Raw genomic sequence first — 26,495 nt, 5'->3', positions numbered from 1 at the left:
CTGCACTTACTGGCTAATCTATCCATGTAACAATTGCTTTCTCTGTAAAAGGACATTAAATTAGATGATCTTTCAAGTCCTTTTTAGCATTAAAATTCTGATAATATTATTACAGTAATTTCCAAAACTTATTATACAAACTTTAAAGTTATATCGGATAAAATTAATGTTTTATTAATGAAAAGAGAAAAAAAAGGAAAGTGGATTATTGAACAGACTTCTAGGATGCCAACTTTTACCAGCCACTGTGTTAAATGCATTGAACATCAGGCACTGTGTAGCTGGAAAGTCTCTTTACATATTTAAGATATTGGGCTTTTGTTATACATTGCACGTTTTCCTATTTGTCTTCAGCTTTTATTTTTGTTAATGTGTATTTTTTATGCATATAAATTATAATCCTTTTATGAAAAAACTTTCTATCCTTAACTCTCTGACTACCCAGAAATATAATCTGTACAGGAAAGGCAGGTAAGTGCTTGATTTTTCTTCCTTTTACTTACCTATTTTTAGAGCAATAAATCAATGCCATAGCAACCTCTCACGATGAAGGATGAATTCTGAGTATCATTTTAAATTCAGATTTTTATATATTTTATGTGCTTCAATTCATTAGTTATTCTTTTATAAATGCTCTAATTATTCTACCCTAACCTAATGAAAGGCCCTTCGTTGCCTTCTATGGCCTATTGATAGGACCACAGATATTTAAAATTTTTCATTATAGCTTTTTTTTTTTCTTCCTTCTGTGGCTCTATTGGGTCTTAGTTGCAGCATATGGGGGATCTTCATTGAGGCATGCGGGCTCTTCATTGTGGTGCACGGGCTTCTCTCTAGTTGCAGCATGCGGGTCTTCTCTCTCTGGTAGTGGCGCACAGGCTCCAGGGCACGTGGGCTCTATAGCTTGTGGCACGTGGGCTCTAGTTGAGGCGTGCGAGCTCAGCAGTTGTGGCACGCGGCTTAGTTGCCCCGTGGCATGTGGGATCTTAGTTCCCTGATCAGGGATCGAACCCGTGTCCCCTGCATTGTAAGGCAGATTCTTTACCACTGGACCACCGAGAAAGTCCCCTCATTATACCCTTACGGTTTTTGTTTTTAGTGTTATTAATCCTAAGAGGATACATATGTTTCCTTGAATTTCATTTCTTTTTTTTTTTAATTTAAATTTAAATTTTATTTATTTATTTTTTGGGGCTGTGTTGGGTCTTCATTGCTGTGTGGGGCTATCTCTAGTTGCAGTGAGTGGGGGTTACTCTTCATTGCAGTGCACGGGCTCTAGGAGCACGGACTTCAGTGGTTGCAGTACATGGGCTCAGTAGTTGCAGCATGTGGGCTCTAGGGTGTGTGGGCTTCAGTAGTTGTGGCGCATGGGCTCAGTAGTTGTGGCTGGCAGGCTCTAGTGCGCAGGCTCAGCAGTCATGGCTCCCGGGCTTAGTTGCTCCGCGGCATGTGGGATCTTCCTGCCCCAGGGATCAAACCCATGTCCCCTGCATTGGCAGGCAGATTCTTAACTACTGCACCACCAGGGAAGTCCTGAACTTCATTTCTTCTATCAATTCTTTAGTTTATGTGAAATTGATTTCACTGAATAGGTAGGCAAGTAAGTTTTGTGCTCTCCCCAAATTAATGAATGGTCCTAGAATCATTTACTCAGTAATCCACTAGTTACTGAGTTTCTTACAGGATTGCTACTTACATGTTTTTTACTTAATCCTCACAACAACCCTGTGAAATAGGAATCATCATCCCTTTATTATTGATAAGAAGAATTACCCATCGTCACTCCAGCAGTAAGCAGTGGAGGCAGGATGGGAAGTCAGACTGTCTGACTGGAAAGCCCATGCTCCTAACCACTGCTCCAGCCTTCTTTTATATATATGAGTAAAAGGAGTTAACATTTTTAGGTATTCTTATTTTCAACTAAAACTTAAACACTTATATAATCTCTTCCATTTCATAACATGTGTATCTAACTAGATGTTTAATGTGGAAAGATCTCACATTGTAACTTCACAGTTTTGGGACCATTGGTCAGATACTAACCGCACAAGACTGTTAATACAATTTAATATAAAAACATATAGAAAACTACAGTGTCTGGGCAAATAGTAATTTTTCAAAAAAACTTAGTTCTCTTCCTTTCCTAATGGAGGTAATGTCAATGAAATTGTAACCACCATTCTAAGCACAAACCATGTAGATAAGGATAAGTGAAATCTTGTATGTAATTCCTCACGATGTATATTTATGGTAAGATACCAAATCTCCTCAATTAATAACAACATGCTAAAGCTCAGCCTGTAAGGTAGACACTCTTATTATCCCTTATTTTACAAATGAGGAAAGAAACTGAGGCACTAAGAGGTCAAATAACTTGCCCAAGGTTATGCAGCTAGTAAATGGCAGATGAAATTTGACTCCAGAGCACAAGTATTAAGAGTGCCTTAAAGTATCAAGCAACAAATAATAGCATAAATCTGGCCATATATAGACTGAATAATCTTATGGGGCATATGAAACCAGATCACATTATAGGCTGAGAGAAACACTATTCATAGTCTCTCTGAAATCTGTCTTCAGGAAAAATGCTTAACACTAGAGAAACTCTACATGCTGGATCTAAATAAGCAAACCTTTTTTCTTTCAGACGCCTTGCTCAATAAAGAGCTGCTCCAACTCTCTAAGAGAACCCAGATGACCTGGATACATAATATGAGAGCTCATGCAACCCTACTCCTATTTTTGACTCAAGTCAATGTTTTGAGAGGTGTGCTAGGAATTTCTCTTCACCTGAAATATTTTAAGTATTTTAACACTAAAATCTGTAGGAGAACACAAAAGGAATATAAAGAATTTTATACTTATACATTTCTATTTCTGAGGACTTTTATTTCAAGATGAAAGAAACCTGGAAGAGGGCTTCCCTGGTGGCACAGTGGTTAAGAATCTGCCTGCCAATGCACAGGACACGGGTTCGATCCCTGGCCCACGAAGATCCCACATGCCACAGAGCAACTAAGCTCGTGTGCCACAAATACTAAGCCTGCGCTCTAGAGCCCGTGAGCCACAACTACTGAGCCCGTGTGCCACAACTACTGAAGCCCGTGCGCCTAGAGCCCATGCTCTGCAACAAGAGAGGCCACCACAATGAGGAGCCTGCGCGCCGCAACAAAGAGTAGCCCCTGCTCACCACAACCAGAGAAAAGCCCACGTGCAGTGAAGACCCAACGCAACCAAAAATAAAATAAATAAAATAAAATAAATAAATTTATATATTAAAAAAAAGAAACCTGGAAGACATTTAAATGTTTGTCATTTTCACATTGAAGCTATAATTGTTCTAGTGGAATAATGAACATTTGTACTGATAAAGTTAATTTGTATTATCAGGACTCGCAAAACGGAGGCTGCTCTAGTGACCTGGTCCACTTCACAAACCTAAACCTAAGTCAGTTTGCACTTAAAGGAAACACCTTTCAAGGAAACCTATCACACACCAGTCACAATCCTCCTGCTCCAGCTTTAGTGAGCTCACCTTACCCTAGACAACAGGACTCGATAGATTCACAAGAGAATCCCCAACCTCTGTGCCAATTAAGCCGTTTCCTCACTGCTGCTTCAAATGCTCTATAAAAACTCATTCTTGACTAAATTTCCTCTGGAAGAGTGTTCCACTGCTTGTGAGCACTGTAATCTGCTAATCCATGGATTGTTTTCCCTTAAATAAGGGACATCAAACTCATCACTAAAATCTTTTAGTTTTGTCATTTGACACTACCAAATCGTTGATGATAATTTGTTAAAAAAAAAAAAAGCAATTTGTAACAGGGAATATTTAAGACCAAATCTATTGGCCAAATTGATGGAGGAGAAAAGGAAAAAATTTTAAAAGCTTAAAAAAATTTAAGCTTTAAATTAATTGTACTAAACACACCTTATCTGGTGTCATCAGCATAGTTGACTCAGTTTTTAGGCCAGACTGATGAATATTCACAAACATTCCTGAATCTAACAGTCCTGCTGACCTGTAACAAATAAGTACAAATTTTAGCCTTAGTTTCACTGGGAAGAAAAACAAATTACCAGCTCCTTAATATATGTGGTTTTTGGTTGTTTTTACTATACCTTGCAGTTTCACTATCTGTTACAAAAGTTGGAGTTGCAGCTAATGGGCTTCGAAGGTCTTTTCGAATGTAGATTTTTTCTGTTGAAGCGGCACAGTTGGAAGATTTTTCTCTTGATACTTCAATGGGTTTTCTTTCACACTGAACAGCTACAAAAATGTGTCAAACTTATATCACAATGCAGAATTTACAGGCAATTACAAATGTAAGCTTTAGGTCAGCAATGCTGCTAATGGGAGACATGGTTACTGTAACTGAACTCCAAAGATAACCATCAATCTTTAGAAATTATTTGCAAGTTCAACAAAGTTGCTTCAAAAGAGTAAAACTGGCCAATGTGCATCTCTTGTTCTCTTTTCTCTCCCTGCCCCAGCCGTGGCAGAAATGTAGAACTCCTGTTTTTTAAAAGCTCACTGTCAAAAAGGAAACCTGAAGTTAGGAGTCCTTTAATTACCTATATAAGAGTATTAAAAAATGAAGTAATATTTAACCAACTGAAAACAATACTAATAGAGAACCACAAATAGACCGAAGTTAAATCTTTTTTCAGTCAAGGGCAGGGAGACTTTTGAGAAGCAATTCAATTGCTTAGTCTTCATTTATAAAACAGAGGTAATATATTTAATTTATTTTATAGCAATTTTATTTCATGATACTTAGGAGATGGTATACTGTAGCTGTTAAATATACATTTTCTGAGAAAAAATAAACTGCCAAGATTAAAGTCCAAGTTCTGCCACTTATTAGTTGTGTGACCTTGGGCAAGTTACTAAATTTCCTCTGTTAACTCAAATGTAAAATGGATAACAGCAGCATCTACTGAGAATTTTGCTGTGAGAACAAATAAGTTAATTCATACGCTATACACAGAGTAAAGCATAATGAGAACTCAATACTAGCTATTTTCATTACCTTATTAATCACTTTAGTATTGATAGTTTAATCAAAAACTAAACTTGTATCTAGTTAGTTGGTTTATTATTATTACCATGTTCAAACTAAAAATACATGCCTGGCATATAGTCACTCAATAAAGATTTGTTGACTGTATAAAAAATACATATATATTCACATATTTCTATATTTCTAGTTGGAAAACTTTAAATTAAAAACCATATATATTTGACATATTTTAACGTGTTAATTTTAACACACTTCCAAGAGTGTGCCTGAATTCTTAAAAAGTATTCTCTCCTTTAAAGCTAATACATACAGTCTTGTTTCATTCCAAACGCAATACATCTTTGTAACCTGCAGTATTGACAACGATTTCGATGGTGTTTATTAATAATACAGTCCTTTGATCCTCGACATGAATAAACTAAATTTTTTCGGATACTTCTTTTAAAAAATCCTTTGCAGCCTTCACAAGTTACTGCTCCATAATGACGCCCTAAAGACAAAATGTTTAAGAAAACACAAAAGTCACATACTTCAGCACTGAAATGAAATAAGCCCATTTCTTCCCTTTAAACATGAGATGAAACTGAGATTTCTGAGTTTATGACATAAAAATTTTTTTTAGGAATTACCAAACAGAGAATGGAACAAACTTATTCTCTGATAAAATATATTACAGTATGAGTTTTTAAATTTTGTAAAGTAATCTTAACAATGGCATGGAAAATTTGGGAAAGAGAAGAAACAAAATCACCCATAACCCCATGATATAAAAACTATTTTCACTTCTGAGATCACTTACAAATTATAGTTCTGTTATATACTGTAAACAGTTATTTTATTCTAAAAACTTTGCTCCAAAAAAAGAATATAATGTCAGTTAGTATTTGAAATCTAATAATCTTTCCTCATTGCGAGTTTCACTTTTAAATTTCTGGAGAAATCTGTTATACTTTGATAAGCCTATCGTTTCACAAACCATCTCTTTGGCACAACTATTAATAAACTGAATATACTCCTGGAAAAGCTCTAGTGGAGGTTTTTTTAAATGAAGCTATGGAAAAGATAAAAAAGATTAAAGAAAACAAGCCGGGCCCTTAAACTTATCCCACTGGCACTTGTGAATCTATATGAATAAATATGGGTGTGTATTTCTGGCATGAAGGAACTAAAATGGCATAACCCTGAGTACTAGAAATAGGCTTGGAGAAGTGCCTGCTCAGCTATGCAGAGCATTACACAGAGGTTAACCAGAGCTTTTCCACCTCAATAATCTGTTACTCTGTATTCCTGGAATGAGAACAGGACTCAACAGGTAGATTAACAACCTAATTATACATGTTATTAAGGATCACAACTAATTTTTAAGCAATTCCTTTGACAAAACTGGTTTCACATTCAGAAAAATTTCCACATGTTCGGTTTACTTTCAAAAAGTGAAACTGTTTTTCATAACTCTTTGAAATATGCATTTTATGTCATTGCAAGATCACATTAAACTGCACTGTAATAAAAAACCTTTAGGAGAATACAAAGCTCTGGGGAAAAATCAGTTAAATTTCATAGGCTACAAATATGAATCATAAAAACAACCTGCTTCTTTTTCTTTTTACTTTCAGTAGAAGAAACATGGTAATGAGATAGTTATTTTAACAAGAGAACACATATAGGAGGTTATTTTTAATGTTACCTGATGCTTTGTCTCCACATACTACGCAAAGATCAAAAACCTTATTTGGTCCTTGTTCGGAGGAAGAATTATCTGTTAAGAGCTAAAGAAAACCCCCCCAAAGAAACAAACAAACAAAAACACAATAATTTGTTGTTACTTAGTAATATTCTCATGTAAAAAATTAAAAGAACATTCAGTCAATCTTACTTTTTGCTTTCTTTTTCAAAAGTTATTCTAAAACTTTGAACTCTATTAGGCACGCATCGATTAAAGTATTCTTAATTTTCTTTACATATAGATTAAGACTCCCATGTTATAAAAAGCACAGACAGAAATAATACCTTTTTAATTTGTTCAATAATAATTTGTTCCATAACAATTTCATTAAAGTAAACAGAGTCTTAAACACACAAATACATGAGCATTTTTTACTGTATCTCACCCATTACGTATTTATTATTCATATGGAACACATTAAAGTACTGCAGCAGTTATCAGTCCTATCATGACATTTGTCTTTGAATAACTCAGAACATTTCCATATGGAATGACATGACTAAAATAAGCTATAACAGCATAAAAAGATAAATCTGAATTTTTTAAATAGAAAAGGAGTTATAAAGAAAAAAATATGTTAAAGCATTAACTTATAACTATGGAACATGACTGATATACAAAGGTATAAACTTTTCGAACTGTCTAAGGTTTGAGTTAGGTGTAGAGGTTGAGAGCATGGACTCTGGAGTCTGTTAATGACAGCAAGTTAGTGGGGACTACGTGGGATGGCCTTGGGCAAATCACCAAACCTCTTTAAATTATATTAAGAGCTCATCACTAGGTACAGCTAATGTAATACTGGCAAAGAAATACTAGTTTCTTCTTTCAGGTTTATCCTTCAATCTTTCTGTCATTTTCTTCAATCTTTTGAAATGTGAACAAATTAAATTCAAGCCAAAAAATGCGTCATTTAGTAAACATCTTCCCCTGCTTTAAAACAGCCCACAAAATAAACCTCTACTTTGACTCTTTTTCTTCTCTTAGGGGTGTGAATGCCTTCAGGAATAATTCTGATTTTAAAAACTTTAAACAGTCATTAAAATACCTGTCCCCGGGAATTCCCTGGCAGTCTAATGGTTACGACTCCGCACTTTCACTGCCAAGCGTGCGGGTTCAATCCCTGGGTAGGGGAACTAAGGTCCTGCAAGCCAAGTGGCACAGCCAAAAAAAATTTTTAAATAAAATAAAATAGCAGTCCCTTACTGTGTTATAGTGGCATCATTTCTTCTTATATCACCATAAAAATCAGTCTTCAATGAAAACTTAAATAAACGAACAATTTCTGGTATTAGATGTCCTTTGAAAGCATCTATGACAAGTATCACTCTTTTCTTTAATAGCATATCTATTGCAAATGGTGCTAATATTTTATCTGCTATTATTCCTAAGGGTGGAAGAGACACTGAGAGGTTAATGGGCTTGCCCACATCCCATCTTGGTCACCAGACCAGAAATCAAATCTTTTTGGTCCAGGAGATTCTATCCTATACCTGGTTTCTCTTTCATTGCTCTCAGAGATGATCCATAACGTAGGCAAAGTACCAATATCATCTTAATTTTTAAATAGAGAAAGTCTTTTGAAAAAGAGTAACTTTAGAGTGAAGAAATCTTATATCACCTCTTAAGCCAGGTGATCTCACCAGTCATAAAACATGATGATAGTAAGTACCCTTGATATGATATGATGAGAATGGCACTTAACCTCTGTGATCCTCCTCCCCAAAACCCACAACCCCAGTCTAACCATGAAAAAAAAAAAAAAGAATATCAAAGTCCCACAATGGGGCAACCTATAATATACCTGACCATTATACTTCAAAACTGTCAAAATCATCAAATACAAGGAAAGTCTGAGAAACTGTCACAGCTAAGAAGAGTCTAAGAAAACATGACAAATGTAGTATGGTATCCTGGAACAAAAAAGGATATTAAGTAAAAATTAGGGAAAGCTATGGACTGCAGTTGATGTATAAATACTACTAGTTCATTAATTATAACAATTGTATCACACTAATGTAGAATATTAATAATACGAGAAACTGTGTGTTCGGAGATTATATGGGAACTCTCTATACTAAATGCTCAATATTTCTGTAAACACAAAACTGTTCTAAAAAAAATCAAGTCTGTTAATTAAGAAAATAAAGAAATTAAGGTATGGATAATGTTATACATTTTTTTAGTGACTTCCGTCTTTCTGATAACTTTATATATCCTATCCATTTTCTACCGTAGCTGTTTCTAAAAATAATACAAATTACGTAATTGGAAGAATAATAGAACCGATCAGGATATATAGGCATAATTTTGTATCTTATGAATTTGGAGTTTTTCAATCCTAAAAGGGATTTTCTTTGATCAGTGTTTTCATCACAAAATACAGAACCCAATTTTAAGGTGGCATTCATTCTCCTCAAAGTCTCTGGAGGTAAACTTAAGGGTTCATTGTATTTGTATTCAAACATAGCAACCAGTGGTAAAAACAGCTGCATAACCATGACAGACTGCTTGCTACATCAATGAAGACGTAGTTGATTGACAAAAGAGGAAGCAAAAGTGACAAAGCTGGCAGCTAGAATATCAACTTCTTGATTTGGCAGCTGCTTGTTCAAGGCACAGGCATCTTGGTCCTGGAAACTGCAGCTACAGAATTCTATAGATGCTCCTGATTTGGAAGTTTCCTAACTGTGCAAATGCAGAAGGTCACTCAGAAGAAGTTCTGAAGCATGTTCCAGTAGTTATTCTTGGAAACCTGACCTACAAGTGTTTCTTCAGCCTTTCTAACAGTTCTTTGAGCTCTCTACATTCTTTGTTAAATCCTTTCCTGCCCAAACTAGCCAGATTGGCTCTTACTGTGAGCCACTAAAAACCCACCAAAATATATGGGTGTGAGGATGTTTGAGGAAAAGAATAGTGGCTCATAGGCGAGGGCAGCACATAATTTTATGCAAGATTTTTTCCTATTGAACATGCAGGACATAAAGTCTTAATGTCAGGACTTACACTTATGATATGCTTTTTATGTTTTTCAAGGGTAAGATAAAAAGAAACTCTAGTTATTTACCTGGAGGTGTTGTGCAGACAAATCAGGAGTTGTAAAAATAAACTGGTTGACACCTGTTGCATCTGGGGTTGTGAGGAAAACTTTTCCTGGAGTAGAATCTTGCCTGGCCAGAATGACTTTGCTTGGAGTAGAGCCACTGTGATTTGTCAGAATGAACTGTTTGCCTTGGGTATTATGATCAAGTGCTGTCACAATCTGGATTTTCTGGCCAGTCTGCTGCTCTGTAACAATCTAACACAATCATGTCATTAGTAATCAAGTCAACTTAATCTTTTTTCTTCTCTAAGCACAATTTTCTCATACCTTGAGACAAAGCTAGACTTGAAAAGCATACCATTATATACGTACGTTCAGTATAATACACATACACACAGCATTAAATCTACCAATTCTAATTCGACATCCTATCCTACAGAAATAAACAAATGTGCAAATAAAGCTACAATAGTAAGAACACATGGATCTCACTATTTTGATTCCTTCCCTTCCTCTCCTTTTCCCCTTCCATTTACACAAATATATTGGGTACATTCTATTTGCCAATCACTGTTCTGAGTCCTTGGATACAGCAATAAACAAAACAAAATTTTTATTCTCATAAAGCTTTTATTTTAGTGAGGAAAGGCAGATAAAAACCAAATAAGCAAATAATATTGTCAGGTGGTATTAAGTGCTACAAAGTAAAATAAAGCAGAATAAGGTGAGAGTCATTGATGGAATGACAGTGATGAGGAGATGACATTTTTGCACAGACCTGAGTGAAGTAGCAGACCAAGGCTTAGAACTAGCTAGGGGAAGTGCATCCCAGGTAGAAGCAGCAGCCTGTGGGGCAGGAAGAGTGTGTTCCATACATCTGAGGCAAGAGCACACCGAGAGCTGTGTGAGTGAAATAGAATGGGAGAGAGAGATTTATGGTAGGAGGTGGGATCTGAGAGACAAAAGGGGCCAGACTGAATAGGACTTTCTAGGCCATAAAATGACTGATTTCCTACTGGATGACATGGAGATCCACTGAAGGGTTTACAGAGAAGAGAAGGGGCAGGATCTTTTGCAAATAGGATCATTCTAGATTTAGTGCGAAGACCAGACTATGAATGTTCAAGAACAGAATTAAGGGAGACCAGATAGGATGCTATTGCACAGATACTGGCAGCACTTGGGTATCGTATATGGGCAGAGATATAGGCTGAGATCAGGGTAGCAGCCATGCTAGTGGTGAAAAATGATTAAATCTGGGATATTTTATAAGGGAGAGCTGACAAGATATGTTGATGGATTGGAAGTGGAATATGAGGAAAGAAGAGTCGAGGATGACTATAAAATTTTGGCCTGACCAACTGGGAGGACAGAATTGCCATCTACTGAGATGGAGTAGTCTGGGGAAGAGCAAGTTCATGAACAAAAAGAACAGCCTAGCATTGACAGTTTTTGTTGTTGCTAGGCAAATAGTTTACAGAATAAACTCATTAAGCCAATTAAATTCCTTGATTCAATTTTAAAATGGCAAAGCTGATTTGTTTCCAACTTTTTTCTATTTCTCTGAAATTATTTTCATCAAGACTATTTTCTATGCAAAATTTACAGCAAAGTTCTGAATCACTAATTAGTTACTGTCTAGAGCAGATGCTATTGATTATGGCTGTTGCCAATTTGAGTTTCCTTTGTCGACCATTATTTCTACCATATCCTGTTTTTCTGGCTGCAGTTTTAACTGTTGTCAATTTTATTTTGCATAGGTTATTTCTACCAAGTCTAGTCTCCATCTTCCTCTCTCACAATTTCTGCAATTTTCAATAACTATAAGATGTGACTTTGAATCAGTTCATCTATAATTTTATCATGTAAAGTTTATGTTGTTGTAAATTTTATTTTAGAATATTTCTATCAGAAATATCCATTGTAAACTGAATAAAAATCTAATGGCTCACAGTTATTTTTTAGAGACAAGCATCAGGTACATGCAGGGTCCAACTGTTATTGGGTTGAAACCCTTTGCTTAGATGGGTAAAAGTATGTTTACCGCAGCATAATAATTATAATCGGAAACTGAAGCAATCCAAATGGCCTTCAATAAGGACCAGTAAATAGATTATGGGAAAAAAAAAAATAGATTATGGAAATAGTTCTCAGGTCTCAGGACCCTTTTACACACCAAAAAAAAAAAAAAAAAAAAGTCACTGAGAGCCCAAAGAACTTCTGTTTATGTAGGTTGTATCTATTGATATTTACCGTATTAGAAATTCAAATAGAAAAATATTTTTATTATTTATTAATTCATTTAAAAATAACCCAGGGACTTCCCTGGTGGCACAGTGGTTAAGAATCCGGCTGCCAATGCAGGGGACACGGGTTCGAGCCCTGGTCTGGGAAGATCCCACATGCCGCAGAGCAACTAAGCTCGTGTGCCACAACTACTGAGCCTGCGCTCTAGAGCCCGTGAGCCACAACTACTGGAGCCCGCACACCTAGAGCCCGTGCTCCGCAACAAGAGAAGCCACTGCAATGAGAAGCACGCACACCACAATGAAGAGTAGCCCTGCTTCCTGCAACTAGAGAAAGTCCGCATGCAACAATGAAGACCGACCCAATGCAGCCAAAAATAAATAATAAAATAAATTTATTTAAAAAATAAATAAAACAACCCATTAAATGTTAACATAAGTAACATATTTAATGAAAAATAAATAATTTTCCAAACAAAAGAAAAATCAATGGGAAGAGTGGCAATGATTTACATTTTTGCAAACTGCTTTAATATCTGGCTTAATAGAACCTGGATTCTCATACCTACCTGGGCATTCAATCTGCTGCAATATGTTGTTTTGGTTAAAATATATAAAGAAAATCAAGCCTTACATTTACTAGGTAAAAGAGGGAAGAATATCTTAACTGTTTCTTCAAACTGTGTAAACTGTTCTTTAATATGACACCAAAACTTGACAAGTGATAGCTTTTTTAGAGGTTAGTTGCAATGTGGAATCAGAAACTATATATTAAAATCTATCCGGCAATGTGAATCCTTTACTCATGAGTGATTGTGTAACATCGTGCATTGGTCATTTGGGAAACACTGGTTCAGTGAGTTATGTACACCTTTTAAATGTTGACATATTTCATCATACTATATCAAATGACATGCAGCCTCTAGAAAATTGCACCATATACTTGTGAAAGAATGATAGTGAAAAGGCAAATACTGTAACATTTTAGTATTATTATGAGAATGGTTTTGACCTTGCTGACTCTCTGAAAGAGTTCCAAGATGATACTTTGAAAACCTTTAGATTATGGTACCTCTTACTAGGACATAACTTTTAAAAAAAATGAAGACCTATCTATTGACATGGATGTCCTTCTACTGGTCTATTAAACCTCAGATTCCACACCTGTCAGAAACATTCCCTGGCTAGATCCTCACTCTACCACAACTCTTCATTAGTTGTTTTTCTTCTGTGCTCCCATAACACCCTATAGAATTATCACAGCATTTACCATATCCTATTATGATTGTCCAATTATTCAACTGTCTCTCACTAGATCAAAGCGAACTTTTTATTTTTAGTTTTTTTTTTTAACATCTTTATTGGAGTATAATTGCTTTACCTTGCTGTGTTAGTTTCTGTATAACAAAGTGAATCAGCTATACGTATACATATCCCCATATCCCCTCCCTCTTGCGTCTCCCTCCCACCCTCCCTATCCCACCCCTCTAGGTGGTCACAAAGCATGGAGCTGATCTCCCTGTGCTATGTGGCTGCTTCCCACCAGCTATCTATTTTACATTTGGTAGTGTATATATGTCAATGTCACTCTCTCACTTCGTCCCAGCTTACCCTTCCCCCTCTCCATGTCAAGTCCATTCTCTACGTCTGCGTCTTTGTTCCTGTCCTGTCCCTAGGTTCTTCAGAACCATTTTTTTTTTTTTTTTAGATTCCATATATATATGTTAGCATACAATATTTGTTTTTCTCTTTCTGATTTACTTGATCAAAGTGCACTTAAATTCAAGGGTATCTTTTATCTCTGTACCATCAAACCCTAGCATATACTACACTTGGTATAAATAAGTTTGGTGAAGCAGTGAATGAACAGTAAACTAGACATACCTCTCCCATCTGTTGTTCAATAATTTGATGTGCAATTTCTTCTATGGTTGCCATGATTTAATTGCCAAGTGTCCTGCCAAAAGTAAAAAGATGCTTTTTTACAATTATACCCATAAAACATATTTACTGAAGAATTTAAAAATGGAATTATATGTTAGGATTTGCTTCAAAATAATCCAGCTGTGTGGGTGGGGGTGAGAAGGAATAAACAAAACAAGAATGGCCACGTGCTGACAATTACTGAAGACTGCTAAAGTTTATACAGGGTTCATAAAATTATTCACTGTGCTTTTATAAATTCTGAAAACGTCTATTAAAAAAACCCAAACTATTCAATACCAAACAATTTCACTTTTCAAAGATACTGAAGCCTAAGCTGCAGACCTGATATAGATTAGGAGTAGTTTATTAACTGAATAAGGGCAACCCAGCCTGTAAAAAAAAACCACATCCTTGTAGTCATTTAACACACTTTTAAAGCAGTATATTGTAAACGCCGACAAAATAACTGCATTCATTCAGAGGGCTAGATTTCTCTAGAATTTTGTGATTGTTCTTCCTTGTTCTATTAATTTGAATTTTAATGTAAAACTGTCTTCAAATGGATTTGAGAGCCAGTAAAATTAATGGGTTGACTTCGGCTTTTGCTTTTTCTCTGTATCAGGTAGTGAAGAATACAAAAATTATTTCTGACTTTATCACATTATATACTATGATAAATTCACTAATATTCTGTAATTATAATTAATATTAATTGCCAAATTGTCTGAATTATTTCTTTCAATTACTTTTAAAACCTTAAATCCTTCAATTACTTGTTCTAAAAGCAATACACAATATTTAGATTAATTACTCAACTCTCTCTCACTAGATTGAAAAGTAGTGCCCTCAACCTCTCTGGAACCAACCAAGGAGACAGTTACTTCCCAGGTCTGTGTGCTCTGGGCCCATGATGGCAGTGGCAGCCCTCCCAAACTCTGACCCATCTTTGGGGGGTCATTCTTCCCTTTTCTTGAAGGATAACACATGTTCAAAACTCTACATGTTCAGTAGAGTCCCAGAAATCCAATAGCCTTCATTCACTTCATCCCATCTCTGTCCCCTTCAGTCCAAGATGGCAGCATTTCTGCTGGCATGAAATTCCCAGAAGTCTTGCTGCCTCCCATGCAGTTCATGGGGGTCCAAGCCATCAAACAAGAGAGTCCTGAACAGATCTCTTCTGGATAACTCCATCTCTATTCCTGGCTTGTGCTGTATGTAGATCTCAAGGACACTGCTAATGTTGTAGTCTTCTGAACAAGGCCACTTATTTTCTCCCACAAGGAAAACTCTTCCTCTGAGATTCATTTAAGCCAGTTACACTACAGTTTTTAGTGACTTTTATTGTCATTCATTCATTTCTGTTCCAATTTCATTACTCATTGATGATCTGACACTGATTGTTGTCCCTTTCCTGCCATTCTCCCAGTTTCCTGACCTCAAAGTCCATTAATGTTCACCCAAATGCTACTTTAATATTGTGCTGTCAGATTGCTCTAACATATGTATTTAATAAAATTTTAGCTCTTAATATTCTTCAAAGCCTTTCCTTTAACTATAGGACATGAGGTGTCCTTTTATGTATTTGTTTGTTTATTTATTTATGGCTCTGTTGGGTCTTCGTTGCTGTGCATGGGCTTTCTCTAGTTGCGTCGAGCAGGGGCTATGCTTCCTTGCGGTGCACGGGCTTCTCACTGCGGTGGCTTCTCTTGTTGCGGAGCACAGGCTCTAGGCGCGCGGGCTCAGTAGTTGTGGCTCGCAGGCTCTAGAGTGCAGGCTCAGTAGTTGTGGTGCACGGGCTTAGTTGCTCCATGGCATGTGGGATCTTCCTGGACCAGGGCTTGAGCCCGTGTCCCCTGCATTGGCAGGTGGATTCTTAACCACTGTGCCACCAGGGAAGCCCATGGACGTGATGTGTCATTTGTTAAACCTTACATTCTAGCCATATGCACTACTTGTATCCTTGAATTTACCATGTTGCTTCGTGTTTCCATGTCTTTGCTAATGGCTTCTCTACCATGAATGCTATGGAATCACTAGATCAACATGTTTGTTTTCCAAGACGAAATTTAACTCAAAAAACTGAGGAAAAATGAGCATTCTTTACATATTGTTGATGTAAGTATAAATTGTTATATTTCTAGAAAGAAATTTGCCTATGTCTATGAAGTGCCTTAAAATGTCTATGAAGTGCCTTAAAAATGTTCATACTCATTGATCCAATAATTCATTCAATATTCTTCCATTCAACAAATACTTGTTGAGTGCTTAATATGAGCCAGGCATTTTTCTAAATGTTAGGGATTGAGCAGGGAGTATTAAAACAAACGTCCCCTTGTAAAATTTATATTTTGGTGGGGTGAAACAGACAACAAATTTCAGCTACTCCCAGAACTGACTTTCCTGGATGATTATTTAATATATACAAACTGTGCATATGAAAAGCCCCTAGAAGGCAAGAATCAACTTTGTGTCAGCACCTTTGACAAATAGCAAGATCTCAGGATGCTTACAGAACTGAAACGCATCCTGAGTCTCCTGTTTCAGAAGTACCAATGTCTCTTTAATGGTCAAAGAATAAAGTTTCAGCCCTTCTCCTGGTATTTTTTCAGTATTTACTAAGCCCCTATAACATGCCTGCCACTGCAGACACAAAGCAGCATTCCTTTATAGTCTGACTTCCTCATCTTCTCATTTTATCTCCTACCAGTCCCAGAGGGGCCTCTGTTTAGGACAACTGGAATGTTGTTTATTCCCCAATATACAGTGCCAAGCTCCTCTTCCCTCATTTAAGTTTCCCACCTTTAAAACTCACTTCTAATTTTTTTTTGTTTTTAATCCAATCTTTCTAGATGAGTACAGCATTTATTGTGTATACTAAGGCTGTTAACAAGGCCTCAAGAACAAACTTCTGTTTACTTCTAATACTGTATGCAAAATTTTATGGGAAGGTGCATTTTTCTAGCGAGAGTCCATGGCCTTCATAAAAGATTTTAAGAGGGTGCAGAGGGTCCTATATGACTTTTAAAAGTTACATGATTATATATACTGTTAATCCTTTATCATATGCTGTTCCTTTTGTCTTTTCTATTCCCCAGGAGTAGGAATTATATTTTGTGTAGCAGACATACAAACAGTAGATATTTTGGGAATGTCTGCTGCCTTTGATTTCCTAAAAAAAGATTCAGATGTCCCTACAAAGAATGATGAAATTACATTTTATGCGATCCACTTTTTAATAAGAATAAATAGAAATATCTCCTTTAGATCTACCAAATTGACACACAAGCAAAATCTAAAATCAATCATTGTGTATCAACCAACCGCAGAGCAGTCACTGTTCAAAATCCCTCCAAAGTCGAAGGCCTATTTACAAGTTCCGGAGGCACAAAACCCCTAAAGGGCTTAATTTCAAGTCTTTTTGCTTTTCCTTTCCAGTTATTATTATTATTTTTTAAACAGCTGACGTATTTAGTGAAGGTTACGAGACAGGTTTGGCAACATTTGTCATTCGTAAAACGGCATCTGCTGGAGTCGGAGGTACAGTTTCTTAACAAAAGAGCTACTGGAAGCTTGGACATGCCCACTGCACTGAGGACCCTTGGCCGTTCCATTTTATTTCTCAAAAGATACAGGTCCAAAGGCAGCGGCCACTCCCGCCCCCGTCGGTCGTGAAAGTTGAGAGCATTATTCCGTCCGTCCTGTGTAAGCACGAGTACTAGCCAGAGGCTCGCGGTGAAAGGGATCCGGGCCTCGGCTCGCGACCACTCGCAGCCAGGCCGGCCTCTCAGCATCCCGCCGGCGCTCGAGCCCAAGCGGCGCCCCGGGCCCGGGGGCGGCGCGCGGCTTCCTCAGGCGGGGGAAGCGGCAGCGCCGCCGAGACGGAAGCTTTTCCTGTAGGTGAAAGGTCAGAGGCGCCGCGGGAGAGGCTGCAGTGCGCGCCGAGCCGCTCGGGGACTCCCTCTCGCGCCCGCCGCCCCAGCCCCGCGCTGAGCTCCGGCTCCGGCCTCGGCCTCTCTCGGAGCCCCGGACACTCGGTCCCGCTACTGCGGCCGCTCTCTGCGCTCCCAGCCCGCCCCGAGCAGCGCGCCGCGGCACTGCCGGAGGGCGGGTTCCGCCGGCCGAAGCCGCAGGCTGTTGGGAACGCTGGGGGCGCGTCCGTTGGCACCTGGGAGGAAGGGACCTCCCCACGGTCCCCGCTCCGGGCGCCGCTGCAGCCGCTTTTCTCCTCACCCGTCCCTTCTTACCGGCGCTTCTCCGCCGAGCTACGTCCTTCGCCGGGCGTAGACGACAGCCCCGCTGCAGCTGCTGCTGGGCGGCGGGGGGGGCTCCGGGAAGAGACAGGTTGGAGAAAGCTGAAGGGGGGGAGGGCTAAAAAAATGGGGGCAGGGAGCTTTCTGGGTTTGGGTATTTGGGGGGGGTCAGAGTTCGTGACCCCTCCCTCAGCTCCTCGGTGCGCGCTCCCGTCCGCGCCTGCGCACGAGTGCAGTGGAGAGGCGGCGAGAGGAGGTAGTGACGTTCCCCGAGTAGAGGGATGAGAGAACCCAGCCTGTGGAGGTCGACTGTCCCCTATCGGATGGGAGGGAGACTGCCTTGCCGCAGCTGCGCGTCCCTATGCGGGACTTCGAGAAGCCGCGTGGCCTTAGCGTTCCGTTTGCAAAAGGCGGTCGTTAAACGAAGTTTTGAGACTGTTCCGATTTGAGCCAGGATAGATAACCCAATCAGTTTTAGACAGTTCGGTTTCTAATTTGTGGTGAAGTGGGCTCTGTTTCAGGCTCTTAGCTTGGACTAAACGGCTTATTAGAGGACTAACAAAACTGGGTAGATCCCGATAAAGTATTTTAAATAACCTTAAATAAAACAAGCTGGGGCATAGTCCTCTATAGTAAGGCTAAGTTTTACTTATAAAGTCTTGTGAGTAAATAAGCATAAGGGCTAAATGGAGCTAGAATTTAATATCACTTAGAATGAAAGCTTCCGAAGACTGGCTTTAGTCTGTTTTATTCAGCGGTGTATTCCCAAGCTTATAGGACAGTGCCTAATGGTCAATGAAGATTCGAGAAATGAGGCATTGATGGAACTTCACGTTCTGATAGTGGCTCCTGAGGCACCGAGGTGTGGCAGCCAGGGCTGCCCTGTGTGCAAAGCACTCTGTGGTTTAGATGTTAAGAGAAGGGGGTCCTCAAAATGTCTTTTAGTTTTGATTGGCACTAGAAAAGCAGTCACGGATTCAGGCCAGAAACCCAAGTCAGGGAAAACAAAAGTGCACTGGTAAGGAGAACATCTCCCCTCTCATTTCCCTCTGGAACTAGGCGGCTGGACAAAGAAAAGGGGCAAGCAGAAACCGCTAACAAGTAAAAATATGCTCTATGCCTCATTCTCTGGAAGTCTCCCTGTTCCTTTTAGTACCGTTTGTCGTGTGTTTGGTTGTTTTAAGGCAGCCCCTCCTCCGTCCACCCAAATTTGGGATCAAATCGTTAAGCGTGTCCCAAAGACAAAAGCTATAGGTCCAATGGGAAAAGGCAATCTGAGACCTTTCCTCTATTCTTAGTGCCTAATATGCCATTTGGGGAGTATCTTTTGTGGGTGAGAAAGAGCTTCCCCTAATTATGAGTCAGGAAAACAGGTCAGTGTGGTTCATCTTTGAATGTGTGGTTCATGGTCAGTGTGGTTCATCATTGAATATGTGGTTCATGGTCAGTGTGGTTCATCTTTAAATTTTTTAAACTATAAAAAATTATGGTTTAGGGGCTTCCCTGGTGGCACAATGGTTGAGAGTCCGCCTGCTGGTGCAGGGGACACGGGTTCGTGCCCCGGTACGGGAGGATCCCACATGCTGCGGAGCGGCTGGGCCCGTAAGCCGTGGCCGCTGAGCCTGCGCGTCCGGAGCCTGTGTTCCGCAACGCGAGAGGCCTCGGCATTGGGAGGCCCGTGTACCGCAAAAAAAAAATTATGGTTTAAAAGACATCATCGGGCTTCCCTGGTGGCGCAGTGGTTGAGAGTCCGCCTGCCGATGCCGGGGACTCAGGTTTATGCCCCGGTCCGGGAAGATCCCACATGCTGCGGAGCGGCTGGGCCCGTGAGCATGGCCGCTGAGCCTGTGCGTCCGGAGCCTGTGCTCCGCAACGGGAGAGGCCACAACAGTGAGAGGCCCGCGTACTGCAAACAAACAAACAAAAAAGACATCATCACACCAATAGTAGATTTAGTAAATTTATTGTGTATAAATATAATATTAACATTATTTACAGTGCTAATATTTTATTTATAAAGGATCTACATATGTGGACAATAAGATACAAACTATATTATCATTTTAAGTAAAAAGTGTTTCTATAAATTTGTCATTTAAAAAAATAGTATTTCAGGCTTCCCTGGTGGCGCAGCGGTTGAGAGTCCGCCTGCCGATGCAGGGGACACGGGTTCGTGCCCCAGTCCGGGAAGATCCCACATGCCGCGGAGCGGCTGGGCCCGTGAGCCATGGCCGCTGAGCCTGCGCGTCCGGAGCCTGTGCTCCGCAACGGGAGAGGCCGCACAGTGAGAGGCCCGCGTACCGCAAAAAAAGAAAAAAAAAAAAAGTATTTCAAGATTGGTTCTTAACATGCTGTATGACCAACTCATATAAAAGAACCCCCCCAAAAAAGAGAGGGATTTGATATTGAGGCTTTTTGAAAATTTACTACTACATTTATCTTAAAACAAAACAAAAATCCTACTAGAAAATTTCCATTAGAAAATAACATTAAAAGTGGCATAGGCTCCAGAATGATTTGTGTATTAGAGGCATTCAAAAAAAAAATCCATTTGAATTAATTTAACTCACCAAATACTGGGTGTCCAGTTCATGCAAGGCACTCTGCCAGATGCTGAGGAGGAATCTCAAATGAACAAGATACAGTTGTTGGTCTCAAGGCTAGGATGTGATAAGCACCATAAAAAAGTCTGTTTAGGAGCTAAAGGCTACGGAAGCATAGAGGAAGGAGACAGTAGGTCTAAGGAGGAACAGAGAGAAGGCCTAGGATCAACTGTTACAGAGAAGTCTTGGATAAATAGGCAGAAATGGAGGTGGGGGAAAGGATGAAGAAAAACAAAATGATGTGAACAGAGAAAGGTTGGGTTGGGGTTACCTGCAGTGTATGATACCTGAGGAAAAGTGTTCCACATCAAGCCACTCGGAAGCCAATGAAGGTTGTAAAGAGCAGGGATGAAACTAGATTAGAACTATGCCTTACAAGATGGCTCTGGCAATGTTTAAAATGGGACCATGCAAAGAAGGCACTGGAATTAGAAGAAAAGTTATACCAGTCACTGGGAAGAGGTAACAAGGACTTGAGCTAGGGCAGATGCAATAACAGAAGGACAGCGAAGACAGAAAGGATACAAAGGCAATTGTAGAGGGTCCCGTTGACACTTGGAGGCAGATTCTGGAGCCTAGAATGGTGTTTTTCCATTGCAGAAGAAAATATACAGATTTGAATGAAAAGAAATTGAGTTGAGTTTTAGGCATGTAAAGTTTAAAGTGCTTAAGATGTAGATGTCCAACAGGTACTTGCAAATATGGACTTGCAGGATGGTGGAAAGAGCAGGCCTAAGATCTGAGTTATAATGAGGGCACTTTGGGGACTCTGATTTGGAGATGACCAGAATCCTGTCCTTACTTTCTTCAACAAATATTTTCACTTAAAAGACACAGGGTAGGTATTTTGTGAGAAACTGACATATTAGATATAGTATCTGTCTTCAAGGAGTGGGCAGTGTAGTAAGACAAATAGATTTATCTCTCTGGAAGTTCCAGTGACGATATTTAACTACAATGGATCTCAAATTTCAAAACCTGAGTACAATGAAAGCACACTCTGAGACATATCAACATACGCTGTGATAACATTTACATTTTAACTAAATTACTAAATAGCAGGCTTTCCCTATTTCCAGATATATTCTACGAACCAAATATAACACATACCTTTGGCTAACAAAACTACACTTTTAAAGTTGTCGTCTTCAATTAGTTGTTTCATTACAGCTTTCTATTAAACAAAGGTTGCTCTGATGATCTCATTTTAAGAAATGCTACTACATACTCAAAGAATCAAGGTTTTGGTTAAAAAGGAAGTATCTTGGGCAAAGGACAGTAGGAGGATACTGGGTACATTAGGGAACAGGGGAAAAGGTTGGGGAGAGGTTCAAAAACGTGGGATGATGCCAAAGATAACCTTTCTTATTCTCCTAGACTCTGGAGGGTCCTCTGCATTTACAGCTGCCACAGATAAAGGAGGAACACTAGTTGTAAACACGTACTAAGAAGGCCAGCCTTCCCCTAGCTTGACCTGGCATCTCTCGTCTAGGTTTCCTTCAGCATCCTTTTGGGCTTAACATTATAACTGCTCTTTTCTCCTCCTTATGAATAAAAGGAGATACTTGAAAAGGATTTGATGGAAGCACATGTATCAGTGTAGTAAATACAGTACTCTTGGGATCTAAGTACTATTTATTTATTTATTAAAGTCTTTATTGAATTTGTTACAATATTGCTTCTGTTTTATGTTTTGGTTTTCTTGGCCGAGAGGCATGTGGGATCTTAGCTCTCTAACCAGGGATTGAACCCACACTCCCTGCTTTGGAAGGGGAAGTCCTAACCACTGGACCACCAGGGAAGTCCCTCTAAGTACTATTTATACCTTCTCCTCATTTACAGAATGCATCCAATATTTTTTTTTGCTAAAATATTAGCTATCAAGAGAGGTTTTTGAAAGTAGCTTTACAAGAAAATGTATATAATTAGGTTTCTCATTTGACTGATCAGCTTCAGTGAAGTTATGAAGGATTGATAAGGGGGAAAGGGAATGTTACTATTCCACATTTAAAACATCTTGGCGGGGAAAGTGGTTCAAGACGGCGGAGTAGAAGGACGTGCGCTCACTCCCTCTTGCGAGAGCACTGGAATCACAACTAACTGTTCAACAATCATTGACGGGAAGACACTAGAACTCACCAAAAAAGATACCCCACATCCAAAGACAAAGCAGAAGCCACAGTGAGACAGCAGGAGGGGCGCAATCACAATAAAATCAAATCCCATAACTGCCATGTGGGTGACTCACAAACTGGAGAGCACTTATACCACAGAAGTCCACCCAACTGGAGTGAAGGTTCTGAGCCCCACATCAGGCTTCCCAACCTGGGGGTCCGGCAACAGGAAGAGGAATTCCTAGAGAATCAGACTTTGAAGGCTAGCGGGATTTGACTGCAGGACTTCGACAGGACTGGGGGAAACAGAGACTCCACTCTTGGAGGGCACACACAAAGTAGTGTGCTCATCGGGACCCAGGGGAAGAAGCAGTGACCCCATAGGAGACTGAACCAGACCTACCTGTTAGTGTTGGAGGGTCTCCTGCAGAGGCAGGGGTGGCTGTGGCTCACGGTGGGGACAAAGACACTGGCAGCAGAAGTTCTGGGAAGTACTACTTGGCATGAGCCCTCCCAGAGTCCACCAAAGAGCCAGGTAGGCTCCAGTGTTGGGTCACCTCAGGCCAACCAACCAACAGGGAGGGAACCCAGCCCCACCCATCAGCAGACAAGTGGATTAAAATTTTACTGAGCTCTGCCCACCAGAGCAACACCCAGCTCTACCCACCACCAGTCCCTCACATCAAAACTTGCACAAGCCTCTTAGATAGCCTCATTCACCGGAGGGCAGACAGCAGACGCAAGAAGAACAACGATCCAGCAGCCTGTGGAACAAAAACCACAATCACAGAAAGATAAACAAGATGAAAAGGCAAAGGGCTATGTACCAGATGAATGAACAAGATAAAACCCCAGAAAAACTAAATGGAGTGAAGATAGGAAACCTTCCAGAAAAAGAATTCAGAATAATGATAGTAGAGATGATCCAGGACCTCAAAGAAAGAATGGAGGCAAAGATCGAGAAGATGCAAGAAATGTTTAACAAAGACCTAGAAGAATTATAGAACAAACAGAGATGAACAATACAATAACTGACATGAAAAATACACTAGGCGGAATCAATAGCAGAATAACTGAGGCAGAAGAAAGGATAAGTGACCTGGAAGACAGATTGGTGGAATTCACTGCTGTGGAACAGAAAAGGGAAGAGAATGGAAAGAAATGAAGACAGCCTAAGAGACCTCTGGAACAACATTAAATGCAACAACATTCGCATTATAGGGGTCCCAGAGGGAGAAGAGAGAGAAAAAAAGACCCAAGAAAATATTTGAAGAGCTTATAGTCGAAAACTTCCCTAACATGGGAAAGGAAATAGCCACCCAAGTCCAGGAAGTGCAGACAGTCCCAGGCAGGATAAACCCAAGGAGAAACACGCTGAGACACATAGTAATCAAATTGACAAAAATTAAAAACAAAGAAAAATTATTGAAAGCAACAAGGGAAAAACGACAAATAACATACAAAGGAGGGGCTTCCCTGGTGGCACAGTGGTTGGGAGTCCGCCTGCCAATGCAGGGGACATGGGTTCGTGCCCCAGTCCAGGAGGATCCCACATGCTGCAGAGCAGCTGGGCCCGTGGGCCATGGCTGCTGGGCCCGTGTGTCAGGAGCCTGTGCTCCGCAACGGGAGAGGCCACAGCAGTGAGAGGCCTGCGTACTACCAAAAAAAAAAAAAAAAACAAGGGAACTCCCATAAGGTTAATAGAAGCTCTACAAGCCAGAAGGGAGTGGCATGATTTATTTAAAGAGATGAAAGGGAAGAACCTACAACCAAGATTACTCTACCCAGCAAGGATCTCATTCAGATTCAACGGAGAAATCAAAAGCTTTACAGACAAGCAAAAGCTAAGAGAATTCAGCACCACCAAACCAGCTCTACAACAAATGCTAAAGGAACTTCTCTAAGTGGGAAACACAAGAGAAGAAAAGGACCTACAAAAACAAACCCATAACAATTCAGAAAATGGTAACAGGAACATACATATTGATAATTACCTTAAACATGAATGGATTAAATGCTCACGCCAAAAGACACAGGCTCGCTGAATGTATACAAAAACAAGACACATATATATGCTGTCTACAAGAGACCAACTTCAGACCTAGGGACACATACAGAATGAAAGTGAGGGGATGGAAAAAGATATTCCATGCAAATGGAAATCAAAAGAAAGCTGGAGTAGCAATACTCATATCAGATAAAATAGACTTTAAAATAATGTTACAAGAGACAAGGAAGGACACTACATAATGATCAATCCAAGAAGAAGACATAACAATTATAAATTTTTATGCACCCAACATAGGAGCACCTCAATACATAAGGCAACTGCTAACAGCTATAAAAGAGGAAATCCACAGTAACACAATAATAGTGGGGGACTTTAACACCTCACTATACCAATGGACAGATCATACAAACAGAAAATTTATAAGGAAACACAAGCTTTAAATGACACAATAGACCAGATAGATTTAATTGATATTTATAGGACATTCCATCCAAAAACAGCAGATTACACTTTCTTCTCAAGTGCACATGGAATATTCTCCAGGATAGATCACGTCTTGGGTCACAAATCAAGCCTCAGTAAATTTAAGAAAATTGAAATCATATCAAGCATCTTTTCTCACCACAACGTTATGAGATTAGAAATCAATTACAGGGAAAAAAACTAAAAAACACAAACACATGGAGGCTAAGCAATACACTACTAAATAACCAAGAGATCACTGAAGGAATCAAAGAGGAAATCAAAAAATACCTAGAGACCAATGACAATGAAAACATGACGATCCAAAACCTATGGGATGCAGCAAAAGCAGTTCTAAGAGAGAAGTTTACAGCAATACAAGCCAACCTCAAGAAACAAGAAAAATCTCAAATGAACAATCTAACCTTACACCTAAAGGAACTAGAGAAAGAAGAACAAACAAAACCCAAAGTTAGCAGAAGGAAAGAAATCATAAAGATCAGAGCAGAAATAAATGAAACAGAAACAAAGAAAACAATAGCAAAGATCAATAAAACTGAAAGCTGGTTCTTTGAGAAGATAAACAAAATTGATAAACCATTAGCCAGACTCATCAAGAAAAAGAGGGAGAGGACTCAAATCAATAAAATTAGAAATGAAAAAGGAGAAGTTACAACAGACACCGCAGAAATACAAAGCATCCTAAGAGACTACTACAAGTAACTCCATGCCAATAAAATGGACAACCTGGAAGAAATGGACAAATCCTTACAAAGGTATAACCTTCCAAGACTGAACCAGGAAGAAATAGAAAATATGAACAGACCAATCACAAGTAATGAAATTGAAACTGATTAAAAATCTTCCAACAAACAAAAGTCCAGGACCAGATGGCTTCACAGCTGAATTCTATCAAACATTTAGAAAAGAGCTAACACCCATCCTTCTCAAACTCTTCCAAAAAATTGCAGAGGAAGGAACACTCCCAAACTCATTCTATGAGGCCACCATCACCCTGATACCAAAAGAAAATTACAGACCAATATCACTGATGAATATAGATGCAAAAATCCTCAACAAAATACTAGCA

General features: G+C 39.3%; 1 protein-coding gene across 8 annotated transcripts in view; it reads right to left on the bottom strand.

Annotated features, from left to right (window-relative positions):
• The window catches only part of NR2C1 (nuclear receptor subfamily 2 group C member 1), a 41,407-nt gene extending 23,131 nt beyond the window's left edge, over positions 1-18,276 (bottom strand). For 4 of the 8 annotated variants that reach the window (XM_060164736.1, XM_060164743.1, XM_060164742.1 and 1 more), the window contains exons 1-7: positions 18,210-18,276; positions 13,924-13,996; positions 9,818-10,048; positions 6,715-6,796; positions 5,338-5,517; positions 4,126-4,273; positions 3,935-4,025 (exon numbers count right to left, since the gene is read on the bottom strand). In XM_060164736.1, the coding sequence (XP_060020719.1) occupies positions 3,935-4,025; positions 4,126-4,273; positions 5,338-5,517; positions 6,715-6,796; positions 9,818-10,048; positions 13,924-13,977 (786 nt within the window). In that variant the 5' untranslated portion in view covers positions 13,978-13,996; positions 18,210-18,276. Of the gene's footprint in view, positions 1-3,934; positions 4,026-4,125; positions 4,274-5,337; positions 5,518-6,714; positions 6,797-9,817; positions 10,049-13,923; positions 13,997-14,781; positions 14,979-17,286 lie in introns of those variants that run through there. The other 4 variants (XM_060164738.1, XM_060164737.1, XM_060164739.1 and 1 more) reach the window with 4 other exon arrangements.
• Positions 18,277-26,495: the final 8,219 nt, after the last annotated feature.

The sequence above is a fragment of the Lagenorhynchus albirostris genome, chromosome 11 (assembly GCF_949774975.1).
Source record: "Lagenorhynchus albirostris chromosome 11, mLagAlb1.1, whole genome shotgun sequence".
In the NCBI taxonomy this organism is placed as follows: Eukaryota; Metazoa; Chordata; class Mammalia; order Artiodactyla; family Delphinidae; genus Lagenorhynchus; species Lagenorhynchus albirostris.
The sequence above is the reverse complement of the archived record's forward strand: the minus strand, read 5'-3'. Positions and strand labels throughout refer to the sequence as shown.